Below are 24932 nucleotides of genomic sequence, written 5' to 3' on the forward strand. Positions count from 1 at the left end.
CCCTAATCTAACTGCAGTTACATTTAACGTGTTGTAAGTTTGTAATACATTTCAGTTCGTTTGTATTAGAGACCTTATGTTTGTATTTGATAGTGATTATAAATAAAAGAAAAAAGAAAGAAAATGTCACATAGAATTATTTAATAACTATCTGTGACAACAATTTATAAAAAAAAATAGTATGTACCTATCACTTAAATTATAACATATTTTTTGTATATTTTTTCCATAGATCAAGCAACAGTTTTAATTTAACGATGATGTTAATACAAATTCAAATTCAATGGAAATTATAAAGTTAAACTGTACTTTGCTTCATTTGAAATGTACTATGTATGTATATACTTTTGTTAAAACTGGTTACAAACATGACACCTGAAATGGCACGTCTTCAGTTACAGTCATATAGGTCGCCCATAATATGTACACTTGTAAATGCTTTAGAAATTCCTTACTTTATTTCCTTCTGAATAATTTTCCTTTTGAACTCGACAGTATCTTCTTTATGACTGCTGTTGGCGTTTATCATATCAGTTAAAATAAGATGGTTACAATCTCAGTAAAAACTGATATCCTAATCAGAGTTTTCACTATCGGCTGAGTCAGAATCATTTGACGGTGTTTCGTTAGCTTCATTCTGGAGCATTTCAACTTTAATCTCCCCAACATCTGTATCTTCAACGTTGTATGATAGAGAGTCCGCAACAGGCATGCATTCCATTATATTGGATTTTCTCCGAATATCTTTGATTACCTTCAAAATCCTCACCTTAGCGGATAGCTTTTCGTCGTCGCTCATCTTTTTGAACGACGGTACGAGTGACATAAGGAAATGTCGATCTTCGTCGATTTCTTCTTGTTGGACGGATTGTGATAGAGTTGTAGGTATTTTTTTTCTCTTGATCTTTTCTTTATCCTTTAAGGGCGCTTTTCTCTTTTCTCGCTTATTAAAATATTCATCGAGTTTGGGTTCCAAAATCGGATCAGACGTTTCATTTTCGGAGTATGAAACATGAGGCAGTAAGAAAAGCATATGTTTGAAATAAACGTATGTTTTCTTCTTTATATTGTAACCTTCTCGGATCTTTTTCTCAGTTGCGAGTTGCCGTTTGAACGTATCGCGGAGATTACGCCACTTTTTTATAAGATCTGAAACTAAAAATGATACATAAATTTTCTGTTTTAAATGCGCGTCTATTATAAGTTTTTATTTCTGGTATTTCAGTAAGCAAAATCTGATTCCTCAAATGAGCACAATGATATCTCTCTCAACTAATTGTTATTATTCAAAAGTAATAAAAACGAGTTTTAAACTTGTCAAGACTGAAAATATGTTGATTTTTATAAAAGTTTGCAATTTTTTCTTATCCTACAAAGTTTCTTCAATCGTGTATCGATTTCATAAAATAATTTAAACAAAGCCTCGAGAATCACTGTTATGAGAATATATGTTACTGAGAATATTTTTTGTGTCATAAAATATTTAAACTATTTTTAAAATGCAATTTAAAGTAATTTTAGGCGGCCACGATCAAAATTTTTAGGTCCTTTTGATACTTTAAGTCTTGTTCTGTAAGCAATAAAAATATCATTAAGAAACATTACTAACATGAACATGCAACACGTACGAATTCCTATTTTGATCAAAACTACAAACTTATTAAGTCTGTATAAATAATGTATTTAAAGCACCTGCCAATTTACGAGTGTGCTTAACTGATCTTCATGTATAAATTAAATTGATATTATATAGGTACCTTATATATTAAAGTAATCGAAAAGAAAATAACATGAGCTCATTATTTAAAGTATTAAGTTGACATATATATTGTGAGTCTTTATTTTATTTTATTCATAAATAAACTTCTAATTCTTGTTCTGTTCAAGCTCGTCTGGGTACGTTATCAGATATTCTACTGCCAAAAAACAATACTTAGTATTATTGTGGTGTAACTACAGGCACAAGGGTATAACTTCTTTGTTCCCCTGGTTGGTGGCACATTGTTGATCTAAGGAATGGTTAATATTTCTTACATTGCCCAAGTCTATTGACGGCGGTGACCACTAACCAGGGCCATTCGCCTGTCCTCGTAAAAATAAAACCTATATTTTAGGTAGCACTTTAGATTTGAACAAACCTTTGCATTCCTTTTCACTCTCACTGTACGAATCCCAATCAGTGAAAAGTGCCTTCGCGATTTCATTCCAAATTTTGTACTTGAAATGTAAATTTGCCCGTTCGGGATTATCTTTAACGTATAGAACGGGCCATTTTTGTACTTCCCGAATTATATGCAACGGATGTATATCTTCTAAGATCTTCTTACTTTTCGACGTCATAATAAAGTTTTAATAACATCAAATGGTTTATGTTGAACTATTATACTTTAACCCTGCGACAGGAACCGAATGAACACGAAATAAGACGAACGAAATTTACAATCCAATTTTGGTTTTACACTCGCTTGTTTCAACTAGTTTCTGCACATAATAAGCTGTAGTATGTATTATCATACTTTAAAGATTAATTTCACTTTTTATATAGAGTTATTTTTGTTTGAAAAAGTTGCGAAAGTTGGCGACTAGCGTCCGTGCGTCGCGAGAAGGTGCGACGTCATGCGAAGCGAAGCGGGACGAGGCACCCTCTGCACCCCGCCCCGCTCGTATTCGTCCGCAATCGAGCATTCCGAACGTCTCTGTTGCGTTGCGGTGTTTTGCGAATATCTTTGAATATGCGTGATCCAATGTTTGCTCAATAGCAAGTTAGTACGAGCAGAGCCAATGCTCTGCTCGTACTAACAATAATTTCCCCACTTTATTTGTTCAATAATGTGTTCAAATCGAAGTTTTTATTATAAGAAACTATACGAACTTTTTACTCTTTCCAATAATCCGGTTTTTATATACAACATAATAAATACCAGGAATTTTAAGAAAAATCAATAAAATAAAATGGTATAATAATGTAATTATAAAGTTTTACTAAAAATTTATTATAAATGATTTCAATTTGTATAAAATAACTATTAAATGAATTACGATAGTAACGCCATCTACAGTAACCTACAGTTAGCAAGTCGCATTTCGTGCTAATTTTCACAATAAAGTCTAGATGGCGCTATTGTATAAAAAAAATATACTTTACAATTAAAAAATATTACTTAACAAATACAATATATTTGCAAAATAAAGGAAAATAAGAATATATTTTTCAAATTGATATTTATAATATTTAATAAAGATTTTTTAGTAGGTTGTAGAATGAAGTCAAGTCCGTATTACCGTTGATAGGGTTCATCCTGCCATCATTCATATCGTGGCAGACGTGAGAGCGATTTCTTGATATAAATAATTGGTATGGGAGGCGAGCCGACAATGGCCGAGAAGACAATGCTCAATAACATTAAGGCACGGCCCGATTACATGTTATCGTATTCATTATATCGTTTTTAATATAATATTTCCACCGAACTTGTTTTTCGAATATACAGACTACAAAGTCTGCAATAATACCTTCTAAATAAATTATTTATCAAATTAAAAATAATCTTAAGAACGCGTTTTTATTATCATAATTATAATCCAACTTCTAAAATGCACAGTCTATTATGTGTAAGTAGTTTTAAATTGACTTGCTAGCAAGAAAAGAAGTTGGCAAGTGAACGCATGGTATGCCAAAATGATTTAATTTTTTTTTTATTAAAACTCATAATTCAACATTTCGAATCTTTGTAATAGTTTGAATAAATAAATCGATGTTATTATTTTGTGGTTTGAATGATTCCAAATATATTTTTAACGTATTTATCTCTATCAACAAAATTTAATGATGGTTGAAATGTTTTCGTAAAAGTGTATGGTTTTATTGTACAGTGTCGTTAGTCACTTATTAAGTCGTTAAGATAAAATGATGCTTATATTTACGACGGTATTTGTCGACGGTCGCTACTCGTAAACTCATAAATTACCTGTACAGTAAGCTTATAACTCTGTACTTACTTATGTCCCATACTTTTGTTTACCAGCAAGCAATTTTAGCGAGCATAATTACAAATAAATTGCAAGAATATATATTTTTTTATGATTTATGTAGACGGACGAGTAAATATGCCATCTGATGGTAAGTGGTCACCACCGCCCATAGACAATGGCGCTATAAGAAATAATAAACATTCCTTACATCGTTAATGCACAACTGACCTTGGGAACTAAGCTGTTACGTTCCTTGTGCCACTCACCCTTGAAACCGTAACATAACAATACTGGGTACTGCTTAGGCGGTAGAATATTTAATGAGTGGGTGGTACCTACCCAGACGGACTAGCACAAAGCCCTACCACAATGTAAGGTAAGTATTAATTGAATAAATTAAATGTGACATTTTTAAGAAATCTTAAATAGGCACAGCTATGATATTCCGTAATCTAGAATCTAGATCAAGAGTATCCATCGTATCTCAATCTCACCTCGTCGAAAATCGACTTACGGTGACAAGATAAGAGTGGATAAAAGTAGTTAAGTGGAATACTGTATTTTAATAAATACTTTTATGTTAACTGTTAGTAGTGAATAATATTAGCAAATCTAATGGAATCTGTAAGTCTAAGGTTTGTTTATCTTTATTCCTTCTTCGATGGGAATAGACTATAGTCTTCTGGTGTATCTACTGTCAAATATTATAACTGAATCAAACATAGTAAATTTTACAACTTTTTAATGATTTCATAAATTGACAAGAATATTGTTACAAGCTTTCATTTAAAAAGTTATATTTGTTGTTACTTTGACTTGGTCAAATATTAGGGTCAGAGGTTAGGTCATTTCTACTAACATAACGGCTATGATACGATCCCACTTCTATTCCGATCCAACTTCAATTATTCCTCACAAAAATAGTTTTTTTTACCTTTCGGACCAATTAAACTCATTTATATCAGTTATAATTCGATCCAGATTTTAATGCAATTAATCTTCATCAATTAAACGCCTAAACGGCAACTATAATATTTCGATTCAATTGCGATAAAGTGACAATTTGTTTGTAGAATTAACCACCTTTCTTTTCCTGAATTGAAATGTTGCTTTGGTTGCGATGACAATGCATTTTTACGGCAATTATGACCTGATTCGACGAGATTGGCAAACAAAGGATTAATGATCGACAACATAAACACGATGTGTATATAATTTACTACATTTATATAATTCCACCAGTAAGAATACTGAGCCGAGATGGCCCAGTGGTTAGAACGCGTGCATCTTAACCGATGATTTCGGGTTCAAACCCAGGCAGGCACCACTGAAATTTCATGTGCTTAATTTGTGTTTATAATTCATCTCGTGCTCGGCGGTGAAGGAAAACATCGTGAGGAAACCTGCATGTGTCTAATTTCAACGAAATTCAGCCACATGTGTATTCCGCCAACCCGCATTGGAGCAGCGTGGTGGAATATGCTCCAAACCTTCTCCTCAAAGGGAGAGGAGGCCTTTATCCCAGCAGTGGGACATTTACGGGCTGCTTATGTTATGTAAGAATACTAACTAGGAAAATAATTCTGAGAAATATATCCGTAGTAATGTTGACCTTAACAAACTTTTCCTCGAGCGGTTTGGTCATATTACAAGACTGTACGGATCTGAAGTTCTCAAAGTCTGAGTTAAATTGTTTTGCAAACTTTAATTCTTAATTGGATCGAGTTTTGCAGAAATATTCGAATCCAGAGAAACACAAATAAAAAATATTTCGATTTAAATAAATAAAATAGTTTCAATTTTATGATATAGTAATAAATGTAACGAAAGTTTAAAATCCATAATGATAACAGGTGACGCTATAACATTGGTTATCTTTTATTTGCGTTTCTGTGGTTTGGAAAATTTCTGTAAAACGCGGTCAAATTCGTCTCGTGCTTGTTGACGAAGGAAAAAATCATTCGGAAATCAACAATACAACGTATACTCCGATGGAAGTAGGAAAAAAGATAAACAAACCTTAAATTTACGTATTTCATGCGATTTTCTATTAACTCAGCTATATTGAGAGTTTGTGATTAATATATCTTTATTTACAACACTAAACTACTTATTTCCACTTGAATTTCACTTGAATTCACTTGAAATCAATTTCACTTGAAATTTCACACCAAAATTCCGATGACAGTTTCGTCGATGTCCAGAATGCCATCTTGTCGCAAATCCATAGTGAATATTATAAATTAATCAAGCTCTTGACCGATGATATCGCTTCAATTTTCTGTCAAATGTTGTTTATTTGGCTTTTCTCCTCTTATGGTCGGAATAAGGTATTATATGAAATTGTATTACATGTATGTTATCCACTAACATCATGATGATAACTCGACGCTTTCCATCAGTAATTTCGGAGCATTAAAAACAATAACTTTCCTTTCATCTGGATAAGATATCTACGTTCTGTTGGTGGCTTTGCATACAAATGATCAAAATACACATTATGAAAAAAAAAAAATCGAGGGTAATGATCAAGGGTAATTGATTATGGGTTGCTTAAAAGCCAAACCCCAAAAAAATTTACAGAAAAAAAACGATTTCCTAATATGTAAATGTTTTACATCAATTTAGTACATTAATAGGTATCATCTCACAATTAACACGAAGTAAGCTAGTAATTACTTAATCGAGATCAGAGGTAGACTTCCTTCATCGAGACCTCGGGCCGAGGTCGCAATGCGCGCCACCGCACAACCCGCTGTGTTGCCAATTATAATACATTCCGCCTAAATTATACAACACTTTTTTTAACATAATTGTTTTATTTTATTTTTGTAAAACTTTTTTTCATTCGAACTGTTAATCCTTTATACGTTTCAAAATATATGTACATAGATTATATGGATTTATTGCCGACTAAGTTCGTCTAATTATTAGACGAACATTATTATTAACTAAAGTTACTTATCGACAAGCATTAATACTCTGTATTGCTTTAATTAGAAGTGTGTGAGTGTAAGTATAAACACTAGTATATAGAATTTAAGATTTTAAATATGTTCAAACATGACAAGAATCGTTTATCTATCTTATAGTACACAATTCAATGAGTGACCATTCAGCATCAGATTATCCATTGCAATCCTGCAGTGAATTAAAAAATATAACGTATGTAAAACTTATTAAATAGATGCCGATATTTAAATGGGATAGATACCAATAATTATGTCAAACTTTTCGACTAGGCTAATAAAATGGGAAGTATAGGTAACAATCAAAATAATAGTCTATTAAAAGGGACAAATAGGAAATATATTTTATTTAATTTTAATGTCAATATGCAAAATTACAATTATAATCAATGTACAAGAGTAACTTATATACGATTCCAGATAGATTTTCTCGGTACATAGATTTACTAGCTAATCCTAGTTCAATTTGTCCTTAATAAATATTTTAAAGTACGATACAAAAACGGTCAGAGTAAAATATCTTAGTTGGTCAAGCCGATTTTGAGAAATTGTTTCTTATTTTAATGTATGTTTTTAAAAAAACATACCTTCGAACATATAACCCTATTTAATAGTCAGATGTCAGTGCTTGTAAAAATAACCTTGAAAAAAAAGTTGTAAATATTAATAATAAAGATTAATAAGAAAGAAGAGAAGAAGAGATTTGTCCAAAAAGTACATTAATGAAAATAAAATAAAATAATATTGATAGATTTATTGTAACGTGATTCCACGATTTAGAAGAAGACTTTTTTTTCGATTCATCTTAAATTGATTAACATAATTCAGGAAAATTTGGACAATTATGTAGCAACTTGGGAGTTGGGAATTGGACAAGTCAAGTCGGTTAGTGTTAGCCGGCCGCTGTCGCGTGCCGCACGCGTAACGTTCAACAGTTAGAGCCTACACGGCTGAACTGATTCGAGCGTACGATAAATAAATTAAAAAAAAAGAACAACAAGGAAATCCCGTAGCGGAGTCGCGTATCTAAAATCCCCTTAGGGAGTCGAACGCTTCACCGAATTCGTAATTTCTTATATAATTTTTTTAAAACAAAGTTGATTAATATCATAAAAATCTCAAGTTTTCTTTAATCAACGGTGGTATAAGGTGGTCGACGGTCATCGCTGTGTAGTAGTGGTTACTGGTTAGTATCGATTTTAAGTTCCAACTGTTTAATAATGGCAACCGTGCCGCGCACGATTTAAATCATTTTTTATTTTTATTTTTAACTAAGCCTCTCCGTTCCTTTGTTTTGTAAGGCCGGCATACAATATGTATGTGGATTTCATATGTTTGTTATTTTTATTTTCAGTATAAAATACTTCTATTTTTCATCTTCATTGTGCGGTTTTAATTGCAACTGTGTATTATATTTTTAAGACCACTTTTTTTAACTCTTAATGATTTTCGCCTTGTTGGTTATGATTTTTTCAAAAATCGAATTCATTTTAAGGTACAGGTAGAATTTAATTTAAGAAAAAAAGTTATAAATATTTTGGTATCTATTGACCTTTATAGCGATAGAGCGCTGGATTTGCGCAAAGTTATCAGGATGAAAAAGAAAAATATATTCGCGTTACAAAATAATATATAATATAGAGTATAAGAACTACTATGTATAAGTCATTTTATTTATTTAAATGATGTGTATCATAACTTTGTCAACTTGTGTAAAATTTCGTTATAGGGGCATTTTTTATAGTGCCCAGGGGTGACGGTAATTTTGAATGCGAATCGTTTTCGCACCTAATAATATAATTAAAAAAAAACAACCGACAAAGTATTCTTTTTTTAAACACTTATCTGCTAAATAATAAATTACAGATATATAAATAAATAGAATAAAAATAATAATTTGAAATTAAGTCATGAAATCGTGCATTATATAAAGATGATGACTTGTACCTCTAGTCTATAGTCTTTTCCAATCGAGGAAGGAAATAAGATAAACAAACCTTAGAATAACGTATACCACGCGATTTACTAATAGCCCTGCTATATTGTGTACTACTAATAGTTCTTGGTTAATTTATCTTCACTTATAATACAACACTATTTCACTTAATACTATACCTACTCATATATACTTTAATTTTATTTCCAAAATTCCGATAACAGTTTCGTCGACGTTCAAAGCGCCATATTTTCGCAAATCCAATCGCAATTCGATGTCAACAACAATAGTAATTACTTATTAGCTATTCCTCATCTCTTGTGCCTGTTACACTGGCTCACTTATCATTAATTTAAGAACTAGTTGCCGCCCGCGGCTGCGCTCTCGTTTTAGGGGTTGGTTGTCAGGTATTATAAAAAGTATTTATCAAATTTCATCAAATTCGGTTCAGTGGTTTCGCCTTGATAAAGCAACATACAGACACACAGAGTTACTTTCGCATTTATAATATTAGTATAGAAGTATAGAGAAGGCTTTTGAACGGTCATTATACAAGATAAAATGTAATCTAAAGCGACCACGTATTTGGTATTCCTTTAGAAGAACTAGAAACTCACATCCAGTTATTTCGTTTTTACCAATGAAATATACTTACAGGTAAATTTCAAAGAAAAATTAAATTTAAAGGAAATCTTTTCCGAATACATGCGCTTTGTTCTCTTTCGTGTATTTTATCTATGGTAGGGATAATAAAGCGTAAAATAAACTGTTCAATAATTAGATACCCGATAAAAGCTTGGTGCCAATCATAATACACCTGGCCCTGAGCTTGGCCTTATCGATAAGTTGTTTTATGTTTAAAAGAATGTATTGTCGCGGCATTAGACTACACGTGTATGACGCCTTTGGTTCAAAATTAGTTTATACGATGTATTGCTTACTATCAATTTGTATTTCATCAACAAATAACAGTGAGGAATTGTTAAAAGACTCCACGCATCGTTCTAACTAACACATATCGTAATTAAATTTTAATATATGAAAAGTTTTATGAACAGTATTTTATCAATATTTTTTAAATTATTTTTGTTATTCTTTTAATATGATTCAGTAAGAAATATTAATCATTACATCGCCAATGCGTCCATAATCTTGGGAGCTTTGATGTTCTTTGTGCCTGTTACACCGTCTCACTCTTCCTGCAAACGGGAACACAACAATACTAATTATTGCTGTTTGGCGGTAGAATAGCTGATGATTAGGTACTACCTATGCCGACGTGCTTACAAAAAGCCTTACCAACAAATAAAATATAAAAAACGAAAACAACAGTATTGTTGCTTCATTATACATAGTTAATTATAGTACTTGAAGCGGCAATAGCGCAATGGTTTAGGCCGCCTAGCTATGTAAAATGTCGCACGTACCACTCCTAACACAAGTGATAAGCTTAAAAGAAGAGGTAAATAGGAATATTAGTAATTCCTAAATTAATTTGGGCATTACTAGTATCCTTTAAAAAAAAAAATAGTACTACATTGTATCGTAGTTTTGGTACCTTCCGAAATGGTAATGTGCTATATGTTATTTACTTTAAAAAATACTCAAAATAATAATCCAGAATCAAAAAAGAAAATAAATGGTCTATGACCTCTGATCAAACTATAGACAGTAGAATTACAGATTTTTTTTTTTTTTTTTTATTGCCCGGGAGGGCAAATGACTCTGCTCCACCTGATGGTAAGTGGTAGCAGAGTCCAAACGCGACGACGGCTAGTGCAGTTGGGAAAGGTGATCTGCTCTAGCCGCCCCCGCCTTGCCGGCCCGCAAGATGCCTCTTCACGCCTCGCTTGAAGGAACCCAGGTCATAAGAGGAGGGGAATACGTGCGCTGGTAAAGAATTCCATGTTTTGGAAGTGCGACAAAGAAAAGAGTTGCCAAATTTCTTTGTACGCGATGGAATTGATGTCACAGTTAGGCGGTGACATCGAGAACCAGCACGCGTGGACTTGTGAAGGAAAGGGGAAGCAGGAATAAGGGAGAATAGTTCCTCTGAGCACTCGCCGTGACACATTCGATAGAAAGCGCTGAGTGCCGCTATCTCTCGACGCAATTGTAAAGGCTCGAGGGTGTCGGTGACCTTTACATCGCCAATAATGCGAACCGCACGTCGCTGCAACCGATCCAAGGCCTCCAGTAGGTACTTAGCGGAGCCATCCCAGAGGTGCGAGCAATATTCAACGCAGGACCGTACCTGTGTTTTATACAGCAGGAGCAGTTGAGCAGGCGTGAAAAAACGCCGCACCTTGTTCAGGACTCCGAGTTTACGTGAGGCTGTTTTTATAACAGCCTCGATGTGATCCCTTGGATTGAGGTCGCACCGAACGTCGATTCCCAGTATGGCGACTTTGCTATGTATCTCCAGCGTGGTGCCACAGAGGGAAGGAGGAGGGGAAAATGGTGACTTTTTCGCTGTGAGAGCGCACACCTGTGTTTTCTTGGCGTTAAACTCAACAAGATTGTCAGAGCCCCATTTGGCGATGAGTCCTAACGTCCTATCGAGCTCAACAACAAGATCCCTCCGTCTCTCCTCAGTTTCCGCCCGTCCAGCCGCTGCGCGTCCGTGGTATCCCCCGTGCACTGTACTGTCATCTGCATAGCAATGTATGTTCCCGAGAGAGAGCATATCATTGATATGCAGAAGAAAGAGCGTGGGGGATATCACAGACCCCTGGGGGACTCCAGCATTCACTACATGGGATTTTGAAGCGCAACCATCAACTAGAACGCGAAGGCTGCGCTTGTGTAGGAAGCTAGCAATCCAGGTGCAGAGCTGAACCGGCAGACCGTATGCCGGCAGCTTGGAGAGAAGACTTCTGTGCCAGACTCTGTCGAAAGCCTTGGAGATATCGAGGCTGACGGCCAACGACTCTCCACGCTTATCGATAGCTTCACCCCAGAGGTGTGTTACGTACGCTAGAAGATCACCTGTGGACCGTTTTGGTCGAAACCCGTACTGACGATCATTAATTAGACAGTGATCTTCTAGGTAATGGATCAGTTGGTTGTTTAAGATCCGTTCCATCACCTTACAAAGAACTGAGGTGATAGCTATTGGCCGATAATTTGCCGGGTCAGATCGATCCCCTTTTTTGGGAACCGCTTGCACATTAGCTTCTCTCCAAGAATCCGGCACACATCCTGTAGAAAGAGACAGCTGGAACAGGCGCGTTAACACAGGAGACAGCTCCGCTGCACACTTCATCAGCACTATGGCTGGTATTCCATCGGGACCGCTAGCTTTCCGCACATCAAGTGATTGTAGCTCTGCACGTACATCACGTTGCCTGATTTTGATGTCAGGCATCGTGTAGCCACATGAAGGAATTGTTGGTGGCAGCGCACTACAATCATTGATTACGGAATTATCCGCAAAGAGTTTTGCCAGAAGATCAGCTTTCTCCTGCGGACTGTGAGCTAGCGATCCGTCCGGATACCTGAGCGGTGGCAGCGAAGGTTGACAGAAATTGCTTTGCACAGATTTGGTCAGACGCCAGAAGCTACGGGAGCCTCTAGGTTGTGAAATAAGGTCATGGCCAAACCGCGCAATGCGCTGTGCATCCGCTCTTGTGTATGCCTTCCTACAAGACTTGGAAGTTTTATTGTAGGTTGCTTTCAGTGAGTCAATGTTAGATGCCCCACTAACGCAGCCATTGATCCACGCGCGATAAGCCGCCTGCTTAGAAGACACAGCATCGGCACATTCGCGAGTGAACCAACGGTTACGCGTACCCTTACTGGCGAGGTCTGAGTTAGGAATGTAGTATTCCATCAATAGATCTGTCAAAGCTGTCGAGTTCGAACTAGGTCTTTTTTTGTTCAAGTTCTTAATTCAAAATCTTTTTATAAATAACATACTTGATACTTGCAAAAGGCGCGCCTTGGTGAATGAATACACAAGTTCAATTATTTTGTATATGTATGTATGTATATAGTACAAATGTACATAATACAGCTTGTCCGCCTTGATGATTGTGTTAAGAAGTTACACTTGTTAAGAAATAAAACCAGTATTAACGTAATCTGTACAATATTTACAGCGAATTTTTAATTGTATTGTATAATAACAAAAGCATAAAGGCTTTCTTGGAGTTCAAGCTTGCTTCATGCAGAATTTCATGTAATTCGATTCAATAGTTTGGCCGTGAAAGAGCAACAGACAGACAGACAGAGTTACTTTCGTATTTATAATTTAAATCCGCTACTATCGGGCCGAATAAAAAATAATATTCATTCATAGTTTGAGGCAAAATTTTATCTTACACATGCAGTTTTCCTCATGACGCTTTCCTCCTCCAAGTACGAGATGAATTACACACCCAACCGTTGTATCCAGTGTTCTCGGAAATAATTTATTTACTTTTAATTCACATAATAAACCTAATAAGACACGCTTTAAATACTGTTGCCAATTCAGTGCTTTGATTAAAAAAAATCGTAAAATATAGAGAAAATTATACATATTATAGCTTGGAAATTCGTAGTATTTAATGTTTTAATTTGAAAGATACTCATTTATTTATTTTAAATTGACCTCCGTGGTCGAGTAGTGTGTACACCTGTTTTCATGGGTACGCCGCTCCGAGGTCCCGGGTTCGATTCCCGGCCGAGTCGATGTAATAAAAGTTCAGTAGTTTTCTATGTTGTCTTGGGTCTGGGTGTTTGTTGTACCGTCGTTACTTCTGATTTTCCATGACACAAGTGCTTTAGCTACTTACATTAGGATCAGGGTAATGTATGTGATGTTGTTCAAAATTTATTTATTTATTAAGTCTTGCCAAAGAAAAAAATATTCGAAATTATTCAAAAGTTTATACATTTTATATTGCTATAATTAAGAATTATTATTATTAACATTAAGTTCTTAATTTAAATAATAAATGTAAATTATTTTGAAAACATTTTATTTCATTTATGTGCATTGTGTGAGTGCATTATGTGCATTATGTGCATTATGTGCATTATGTGATTTAACAATACAAACACATCAAATCACTCAGATTTTTCCGCATAGCATGTAGTTTAAAATGCGATAATTATACACACGTTTTTATATTATGCATGATATAGAAAAAGCTTTGAAGGCTAACGAATTCATAAAGAGGTCATTATGTAAAACATAATGACCTCTTTATGAATTCGTTTTAGTCTTTTTCGTATTACTTAATAAAGATGCTAATCCAGTAGTAGTCTTAGTCTGCGTTACTACAGAGTAAAGAGCCTGGATTTTCAGAGACCCCGAGATTTTTTTCGACACGATCCAATGAAAAGTTACCATGAACACTCCGAGACAGTGATGAGACGAGACGATACATGCCCTCCATCCAAAATGGACGGGCCTCATGCACACATTGCTCAATAATAACTAACCATAACAATATAACGTAATGACGATCTCGTTAAAAGTATTTACAGTAGATTTGTTGCAAAAAAGAGATAGCAAATATTATTATATTCGCTATTCACACGATAGAAAGAAACGAAAATATAATAACTGTTTATCTGTGACTTTGAACCGTTTAAACATTAAGACTTCAAAAATCTTTATCTTGCTGTTCATATATGTGTGCATACCCTGGTGTGTGTTACTACTTTTTGACATAAGTTATCGCGGCAGAAATTGAACCAGGAGACAGGTGTTTGTATATATTTAATTATAGTTTGCCTTTGATCACATTTTCACATAAAATTGTGTCTTAAATATGTATTTTACATTTAAAAATTAAGTCATGTGCAAAAGCATTTATTAAAAAGTATAACACCTCGTTCAATTGCCTCCACTGGTGATACGAAGGCTGGTTAATTTTTTGCAACTTCAAATAGTATAATAACAACATATTCTACCGACAAATCTCTAAAATGTGTCTGTAGTAGCGTTGCATATCGATAGTCCACTATCGATAGTTACGGTGCTAGCGATAGTATCGATAGTCTTTTTTTTATGTCAGAGGTGGCAAACGAGCTGGAGGCTCACCTGATGGAAAGTGACTACCACCGCCCATGGACATCTGCAACACCGGGGGGCTTGCAGGTGCGTTGCTGGCCTTTCAGGAAAGAGTACGCTCTTTTCTTGAAGGTTCCCAAATCTATCGATAGTATTGTTACGTGTCAATACTTTCGATAGTATCGATAGTATCGATAGCTCCCCATGAGCAATACTATCGATAGTATTGCAAAATTTTTTTAACCTAAACTTTCGATAGTCCAAAACTATGGATACTATCGATATGGATAGTATCGCTGCTACCAATAGTATTGCTTACAGAGAGCTAGCGATACAATCGATAGCATCGATAGTATTGCCGTAATCAATAGTATTGCTCACGGAGAGCTATCGATAATATCGATATTATTGATTAAACGATACTAACTCGATAGTAATATCGATATCCTGAATAGTTATCGAGGTCAACTATCGATAGTCAAACTATCGATAGTTCTGCAACGCTGATCTGTAGTTGATACGTTTACAAAGCACGTTGCGAATCTCGATGACTCACTAATATAAATGCTAAAATAAATTTATCACATGTCGTATATTATTAATAGTAGAATGAATTATTATAAGTGCATTCACGACTTTACGCGTTCTTGTGTGATTAATCCTTAACAGATAATAATGTAAAAATAATTGTAGTTTTCCTTTGTTTAACAAATTATATATTTTTTAAAATCGAACGTTTAATATTTATTATATATTGGCGCCTTTTTTTAGCGTTTTCGTTCGAATTTTAAATGAAGATCACGTGGAAACAAGAATGTTTCGGATGACATTTTTCCATGGTGGAATAAGTTTAGAAAGCTTTTAAAACAGGACAGGGGGTTTTTGCGCAAAAGAAACTGCCTTTTTGACCTTTTATAATTACTACATAAATTCTCATGGTAGTAATATAATATATACCTATCAAGACAAAACACATTGAGCTATTTCAAAAAGGTTGAATAAATTCGTAATAAAAAAAACGTAATTGTTTTTGCAAAGTAAAGTAACATTTTTTTTATTCTTTGTTGCATACACTGTATAAAATTTATCCTAAGTACAAAAAGATGTGTCAGATTAAATATAAATCGTTTAAAGCGGCATTATCAATTACAATTATGTCTTCTAGACGATCTCGTGGCCAATACGCAGTACCAATGTTTGTGTCATTACCGTAGTTTTTTGATCTCCGACCAATAGATAATTTATGAACTCAATTATATGAAAATCCAGTATATATGCCAAACTCAAAATCATCGGTTTAGAACCTATTTCTAAACACTCTGCCTTCCACTTATTCTCCTTTGCCTCCTATTACATAAAAAAAAAACCTGGCTACTTAGTTGGTTTTAAAACGCCTAGACAAACATTTTGAGGAAGCTTACCTATACACCATCTCCATATTAGGAGAGTAAGAGGACTCGGTATGGAACTTTAACTAAACCTTAATCTTAACTCCGTGTATTATTTAGTTTCGGTACAATGATTCATATATAAATACAGGGTCGATTTAGTACCATCTGGTGTTTTTGTATTATACTTTAGATGCCAACACTGGATATCACTTAAGGTCACATTTGCTGTAGTTGAGACGTTTTGAGATCAATACCATACTTGTTGATGAATACACGCGTTGCCTTGATATTAAACTAATTCTACATACATGCATATTAATACTTAAGTATCGTATTTTTCGATACTACCAAAAGTATACACCTGTTAATATGTATTTTGGTATAAAATATATTATTGTTTTTGAAATGGCGAAATTTCTATCTTAACTAAAGAGCATGTAAAGTATGTACAAAATTGACTTATACGGTACATGCTGTACCGTATAAGTCAATTTTGAAGAGAATATTTGGAGCTGTTCCATGCGGATCCAATGCGGGTTATGATAATCTAGTGTAAAATTTTCATCCGTCACATTCAGCGTTGATTCCAGAAACCCAACTCCGTTCTAGCATTCAGGTTCCCTAAATTTGATAAAGCGATAACTTCGTGTAAAACATTTGTCGGCTAACAGAGCGTTTACAGTACTCAACTAACTACTACTTACAATTCATAAATAACGCAAGCTACTTTTATTTTACGAGTCGAAATGGCACTGTGGTTAGAGCGCGTTTATTTTAACCAATGATTTCGGGGTCAAACCCAGGCACACAACACAGAATTTTCATTTACTTAAGTTGTGTTAATAATTAATCTCGTGATTGGATGTGAAGAAATATATCTCGAGGAAGTACCTATATTATCGCAATAAAATTCCATATGTGTATACACCAACTCAAAGGGAGAGGGCCTTAGCCCAGCAGTGGAACAATTACAGGATATTTTTTTCTTTAACTTTAAATAGAAAAAAAAAAACTTGTATTTGGATTTCGCTAAAATAGCCTTTTCATCGCTTGTTTTAACGTTCATTCGCTTTAGTATAAACCTCGTTGCTATAGTTACAGCGATGGTACAACCCGTAAACATATCCACATGTCATTGCCCCGATGTTAGCATATTTAATTAGATTAGGGTGCAAATAACCTCTCTTACTAATCTTCATTGTTTCTTTAACCTACGCTTAAAGCGCTTTATATTTTTCTAGCTAATGGTCGATATGTGTTGCAATATTTTGTATTTATGTATTTCTTATTATTTAAAACGATTTGCGCTTAAATATTCACTGTGCTCAAAAGTATAATAATTGTCATGATAAATAAATAAATATTGGACAACATCACATACATTACTCTGATCCCAATGTAACTAGCTAAAGCACTTGTGTAGCTTGTGTTATGGAAAATCAGAAGTAACGACGGTACCACATACAACCAGACCCAACACAACATAGAAAACTAATGAACTTTTTCTACGTCGTCTCGGCCGGGAATCGAACCCGGGACCTCGGAATGGCGTACCCATGAAAACCGGCGTATACACCACTCGACCACGGAGGTCGTCAATAATAAAAAGTTGCCACGCCACAGATGCCAATGAACCAATCTATTAACTGAATATTTTTTCCTTACTCGTTATTATGAACTAATTTTATGTCTGGGTTGCTACATTCGCCGCCATATAATTCGTTTAAAAATTAAGGCGACAATTCTACTAATAAAGTGTCATTTTATTGCAATCGAATCGAAATGTAATCGTTGGCTTTTAGCCGTTATCCTTTTCTAATTACACAAGGTTTCAGTTGCGTCTCAATATTATGTATCTTTATTACTGTACCATTCTCATTTCCGTTGATGATCCCAAGAATAAAATCTGTACGCGCGAGAGATGAGTGGACTGTATTAAGATTAGTAAAGAGAGAAGTTGTTACCTCAAAATCCGGGTTCTTACTTTCGAAGCCAATTTCTTCTTGGGAGCGCTCCCTTTGTCTTCACACACTTGAAGAACACAGGCCAAGGGATGGGTGATGATATTCCTAGGATAGGAGAAATATAGTTCGTTACACTAGTTAACTTTTAAGCGCGGCGCACTAACGTTACAAACGTTACCGCGGCCCAAACGAGAAGGGAAGTACGTCATACGTCAAAATCATATCATGGACAATTATCAACATTTCAATTTATCCTAAATACGCTACAATATCAATAAATAAATCGATCTGGGATCGGATTAGAATAGGCATCGTAACCATTACAAACTAGTAGAATTGGTCTCTAGTTACGATTCAGCTGAGATTTTTTTTTTTTTAAATAATAGTCCAAGCTGGATCGTATTTCAATCGGGAACGTATTGGAAACGTTTTTTATAGTAGAATTACCCCCTACACAATTTAAAACGTAAAGGCTTTGTAGAAAACACCTTGAAATTCTCAGACTCGATACAATAATTTACAAATCGGAAGTTAATTATATTCAACGCTATGTAGAATATAAAATAATTAACCAATGCAATGGGTTAATTATTAGTTCATAAGCAGTTGTCATATGAAGGTCAGATCGATGATAATCGCTTTGATATGTAATTAGTAATCAGTCAAATCCGATTGAAACATGACAGGATTGTATTTAGTGGTCTGAAATAAGTATATAAGTCAATTAATATGAATTAATAATAATAACATTACTAATATAACGTATTTTTATGTATTAGTATTGTGTTACTTTTTTTAAATTATAAAAATAACTTAAATATATTCCAAACTTTGTAATTGCAAATGGTTTGATCCGAATCAGCCTCGATCATCGTCTGATGTGGTTTGGGTTCCGTAGAAGTTCCCTGCAGCCAAGATGTTGCCAGATTCGGCTAGGATAACGCACCGACTCCTCAACCTGTCTCCATGTTTCCGGCGACCTCGTACACCTGTCGCGGCGTAATGTTCCGCCCGCTAAAATATTGGTAAATAACATGGTTGACCCCACAATCATCACACATATGTACATATATAGCATAATTTTTACAAACATCATTTATTACATTAATAAGTTGAATGTTGTTACCATTTATATTTATATCAGCATGAGTAACGCTACACCGGATGCGAATAAGATTGCAATCTCTAGTCTACACAACGACTCATTCTGGGCAAATGTTAACAACCTCGGGAGAGGAAATTATCGCGGCCGGGCGTTTTTTTTGCGCTTTTAAAGAGACAAGAATATGCATTTACTAGTTTCCGTCCGCGAATTTGCCCGTGAAAGAAGAGGGATGTAGATGTCATGACCTTTGTCCTTTTATGTACCCCTGATAACGTGTATTAAAAATGATATGATCTAGTTGAGATGAGAATGGTTGAGACGTTGAAGAGTAACTATTTAATTTATAACATTAGGATTAGTTAGAATAAATTTAAAATTGGAACGTGAACAGATTATAAATTATCTGTGCTCTTAATTGATAGAGACAACCACGGTTCGATGAAGCCGTGCAAAGGCCTCACGGCAATGTAAGTCTTGACCAATTAAGTGGAGCTTTAGACGGGCTGGTAGCATTAGGTGGTGTGGGGCTCAAACACATTGCAACTCAGAACAATAGATAACGACTATTTTTGATAATTATTGAATTAAATGACATACTATTTTTACAAACAAATATTTTAAATAGTCTGAGGCTTTAGACTTATGTTGCACATTTTGAGCAAAGACGGAGCTGAATATAGAAGTTTGTTTTAAGAGGCAAGACATCGTGTTACAATCTCGCTAATTTATGTAATATACGTATTTGTAGGAAATTACATCTCTGTCAAAATGGTCTACATAAAATTAAAACTACATTTTATACAATTATTTTTTTTTTTTTTTAAATTTGTCTAACTTAGGACTTAATGTTAATAATTGTTATGTGATTAAAAAAAGTTTCATATTTATTAATAAATAAAAAATAATAATTCTAAGAATATTTCGTCGATAATTATCGTTTTACATGTATTTTTGTTGTTTCATAAATTAGGAAGGCTGTGACGAAGCGGCCATTAAGATAATAAAATTCTACAGCGCTTTGAGTCTCGTCTAAGTTTAAACGTTGACTCATGACGACCGTATGTTAGTTCCTTTCACACTTGAGTTGAATAAATGTCACCGTAATACTGTAAGGACTGTTACTATACAGATTGTGAACAGTCGAAAAAATTCTGTACGGAGCATACAATTTTCAATGGAACGCTTAAAATTTAGATAAATACATTTTAATTTTATTATTTTATTTAAATAAAAACAACACGCCTTATTTTTCAACAGCGTATCTATATTAATATTATAAATGCAAAAGAAATTCTGTCTGTTGCTCTTTCACGACCATACAGAACCGAATTAGATAGAATTTGGTATGAAGTAAGTAGGCTTAAGGATGGAGATAAGTTCCTTTCTTACCTAACACTTGACAACCAACACCTAAAACGCGAGCGAAGCTACCGGCGACAACTAGTAATCTATATTTACAATAAATCGAACTAACGCTCGTTAATTATACAGTAAAGAAAATATATCATACATAATGTTTATACATTGATTTATGTTAAGCTTCCTTCAGAGACCTAATAAATAAAAATGATATACTAAATTGTTAGACGTATTGGTGAAATATACATTTTAAAGATTATAATTTAACTTGAAAACGAAAGTCATTACCATATTAAAGTTCTGTGTCCAAGGAAAATCACTTTTTTATCATAAACGTCGGGAAAATAGACCAAATGGGTCACCACCGCCTACAGACACTAGCGCTGTAAGAAATATTCACCCTTCCTTACATCGCCAATGCGCCAATCTACCAACTTTGGGTTACTAAGATGTTATGTCCCTCGTTCCATAACATCTAGCTCCCAATAATACTAACTACTTTTGTTTGACGGTAAAATATCTAATGAGTCTCCGTTACTTACCTAGAAAGTAATCTACTTTTAACGTAAATATTGCAAATTCCTTTATTCTCAATAAAACAAATACCTGACTAAACTATATTACACAGCCAAATGCGACCAATTTTAGTTTGTATTTAAAAGTAGAACTAAATCAATATTAAAAAACAAACAAAAACAATTTCCTCGTAATATCGCTAAAAAAATTAAGTTCATACATGTTGTATTGATAAAATTCTCATTAGCATTTCAAATAAGCGTGACAAACAAGATGACGTGTCAAAGTACCGCATAAAAGCTCCGGAACTAGGTCAAACCTAGATCACCCACGCTCAAGCATTGATAGAGACGAAACTGAGAGGAAAAGAAACCGCTTCTGTTATTATGGAACAATGGCACAGTTAGGGCGGCTTCTGACTGTTGCAATGATTCTTGGAATACTTGCGATATAAACCAAAACACAGCTATTTTTTACCTTAGTAATGCAATGAGCGAATAGGTCATTTAACGGTAGTCACAACTGCTAGAATTATACCTTGGACAGTCAATACTAACGTAAAAAAGTAACTACCTGTAAATGTCCCAATCTTGAGTAAGTCCTTTTTGAGGACCTTGAAGTTTTGGAGCTAATTTCAAAACGGTTCTACTATGTGTGTATTTCAATTAGACACGTACAGGTTTCAATGGTGAAGATACGTTCTAACCACTGGGCCGAAAAGATAATCGTGGTTGTAGTTTAAATAAAAACAAAAACTGTGCATCTCGATTCTTAATACAAACGTATTACATTTGAATTCTGCGTCTATACTAAAAAATGTTTTGTTTTGTCGTAAAACTCGACAACAACCCGGATTTAGAATTTTGGGGGTTTTACCTCGGCGCCAAAAAGCCGTGGGTTGTGCTGGCGCGTGTGGGCATTAAGCCGAATCATTATCATCAGATTGGTGTATCAGATTATCTTCTAAAGTGGGAAAACAGAGGCTGCATCCTTGTTTGTGCACTGAATGGAATGGTCCACGGAGTGAGATTAAGTCTAAAGGATCATTGTTATCATGTACATACATATAAACCTACTTTGCAAGTTTGCAATATGTGTAGGGCAACATCTTAAACTACAAAGTCGACCAGATTTTCATCAACCGGCGAAAATGTACGGATGACTCATTGTTCAAAAATAAACTGTAAAACTCTTTGAAAGTACTTGGCGTGTTAATGATATATTGTTTAATGGGTAGTTAGTTTATTACTAAGATTACGTTTTTTTATTAATCTGGTTTGGTTGTAGATAAATAAATATCGATGTATTTGTTGTCCATCGTGGCTTTGACTTCATGCAATAATTATGTAATGTTTTGTTGACACGCAATGTAATTTAATGAAATCGATGATGTCGCGTGTACATACGTTTTGAAAAACATATTGTTGTTTATCTGACAGATGTAATTAATAAATCTTTTTAATATGCGATTTTATTAGCGATAGTCAACGCTTTTGGATTACCTTAACTTTATGAATCCTTATGGGAATCTTTACTTCCTAAAGGCTTCTGTTTCTACGTATAATAATGTTTTTTAATTACAATTTAATTTTACACGATCCTTACCGTACAGTAATAAAACAATAAACAAAACAAAAATAAAATAATTGTTTCCGTACAAAATATAACAATAATGGATTGGTTTTACACATTGATAAAGCCAAATGTTGAAAAACGTCGACGTTTTTCGTACATGTGCTGTGCTAAATCTCAATTGCCCTAGTGACGTCATATTGGGTACAAAAAGAGGTAGGTACACTTGGCTTTCATTTAACTTGACGCACTTGCGTTTATCTCTATATGTAAATGTATGTTTGTACATTTGTTCGTGTGTTGCTATTGTCAATTTGTCAAACGAATATTAACTTAAAAAAAATACCTGAAGTGAACAACTGATTAATTAGCTTCATTTGGCGATTTTTCAATGTTTTATTTGAAACTAGTTTAGGGGTACTAGGTTTTCAATGTTTTATTTGAAACTAGTTTAGGGGGACTCAGGTGTGTAAGGTGTTACTTACATACCTTTTATTCTTAAGTACCCCAGAAAAAGTGCAAAATGTCATGATGATTGGCTTAGTAGTTACGACGTGAGAGCAAAACAAACATACTAAATTTCGTATTCATAATATTAGTCAGGATTACAACCAATACAACTTTTTTCAACCAATTCTGCTGTTCGTGACAATACAAAGAAGAAAAATCAATTATAGATAACGACCAATGAAGTGATAACTTCTTATGGGAGGTTAAACCGCTTCGTTATGTAACGCGTTACGGCATTAGTCTGTCTAGCTAGCGGTGGGCAGGCTTGTCCTCTCTCATTCTAACCCACAGCGTTTCGGATAGACTTTTTTTTATTTATCACTTCTGTCGAGCGTCCCGAACGCACACGTATTTTTTTTAAATATATTTCAGCTAATCTTTACCAATATTATAAATGGGAAAGTATTTCTGTCTTTTGCCTCTTCCTGTTTTAAACTGCTAAACCGATTTAGATGAAATTAGTACCTATGGATATAGAGTCCAGGAAAAGGACATAGGCTATTTTTTAATTCACCTCTTCAAGTCTTGAAATAGGGGGCGACTGTTTGTGTGATATCGGTAAAGTTTCATAAATAGCGTGCAGGTTTAGCTAATTTCATTATATTTTATGTAAAAGTCGATAAATATGTAGCAAATGGCATTAAATGATATTAAATGCCGGCAAAATCGCATTTGGACATTTTTTATCCAATGTAATATGAATTCAGCCGTTCGAATACTTTTCTATAAATATCAACTTCAGCCTAACATCTTTGACCTTTGATTTGAAGGTCTTTACATTGTCACCCGCCTACTTGAATATTGGTTAGATAATAGAGAAAAACCTGGTGATGTTTTAGCAATATTTATTGGATTTTCTTACATTAAGAAAGTTTTTTATTACGATTTAGGTGATAGGACTTTGTGGGAACCCGTCTGGATGGGTACCACAATTCATAAAATATTCTGTTACCAAATAGTAAAACTTAGTATTGTTGTGTTCTGGTTTGAAAAGTAAAAATAAGATTGGTGATGCATCGGTGATATGAGGTATGATTAATATTTCTTACTGTACCAATGTCATGGGGCAGCGGTGAGCACTTTACATCAGGTGACTGATTTCGTCCGCCTATCTAATTGATATAAAATACCATCGAATGATTTATGCGACACCTTGTATAAAATGTTTGTACTTAGTTTTAAGCAGTTCACTTCAATTCAATATATTTATTGCATTTTTTTTTCATTTTTTATGTAATATTTAGGCGGACCGGCAAATGGGTTATCTGCTGTTTAGTGGTCACCACCGCCCATTGATATCTTTCCTTCCTTCGCCAATGCGCCACCAAACTTGGGAACTACGATGTTACTCGTATGTCCCTTGTGCCTGTAGTTACACTGACTCACTCACCCTTAAAACCGGAACACAACAATAAACTAACCTAACCTACCCAGGTACCATTTGCAATGTAAATTCAAAAGGCTACGTTGGTAAGAATTACTACGTCTAAGATAGTTGTATAATTATAATGTTTTTAATGTTACTCATATGTGACTAATCGTTCAAACTCCATTTTTATACTGTTTATAGATAACAAAGCTGGATTAGTGCATTATACAATTTATACACACATATAAAAATGTATAGTGCGCTA

General features: G+C 34.3%; 2 protein-coding genes across 3 annotated transcripts in view; one reads left to right on the forward strand and one right to left on the reverse strand.

The window, feature by feature from the left end:
* Positions 1-309: 309 nt before the first annotated feature.
* On the reverse strand, positions 310-2600 carry LOC125071264. Its single transcript, XM_047681407.1, has 2 exons — positions 2139-2600; positions 310-1155 (listed from the first exon to the last, which is right to left on the reverse strand). The coding sequence occupies exons 1-2, from the start codon at positions 2338-2340 to the stop codon at positions 575-577; spliced, it is 783 nt and encodes a 260-aa protein (XP_047537363.1). The 5' UTR covers positions 2341-2600; the 3' UTR covers positions 310-574.
* A 5242-nt stretch (positions 2601-7842) lies between these two features.
* The window catches only part of LOC125071263, a 71308-nt gene continuing 54218 nt past the window's right edge, over positions 7843-24932 (forward strand). For both annotated transcript variants that reach the window (XM_047681405.1, XM_047681404.1), the window contains exon 1: positions 7843-8127. The gene's annotated coding sequence lies outside the window, so the exon portion shown is untranslated. The remainder of the gene's footprint in view (positions 8128-24932) is intronic.

Source organism: Vanessa atalanta, chromosome 19 (assembly GCF_905147765.1).
Source record: "Vanessa atalanta chromosome 19, ilVanAtal1.2, whole genome shotgun sequence".
NCBI classification, from domain to species: Eukaryota; Metazoa; Arthropoda; class Insecta; order Lepidoptera; family Nymphalidae; genus Vanessa; species Vanessa atalanta.

Bases quoted from the DNA above. Each gene is read 5' to 3' on its own strand.
- LOC125071264 (XM_047681407.1), bottom strand. From the start codon at position 2,340: ATGACGTCGAAAAGTAAGAAGATCTTAGAAGATATACATCCGTTGCAT. The intron at 1,156-2,138 runs GTTTGTTCAAAT...TATCATTTTTAG, and splicing joins GAGTGAAAAGGAATGCAAAG to TTTCAGATCTTATAAAAAAG.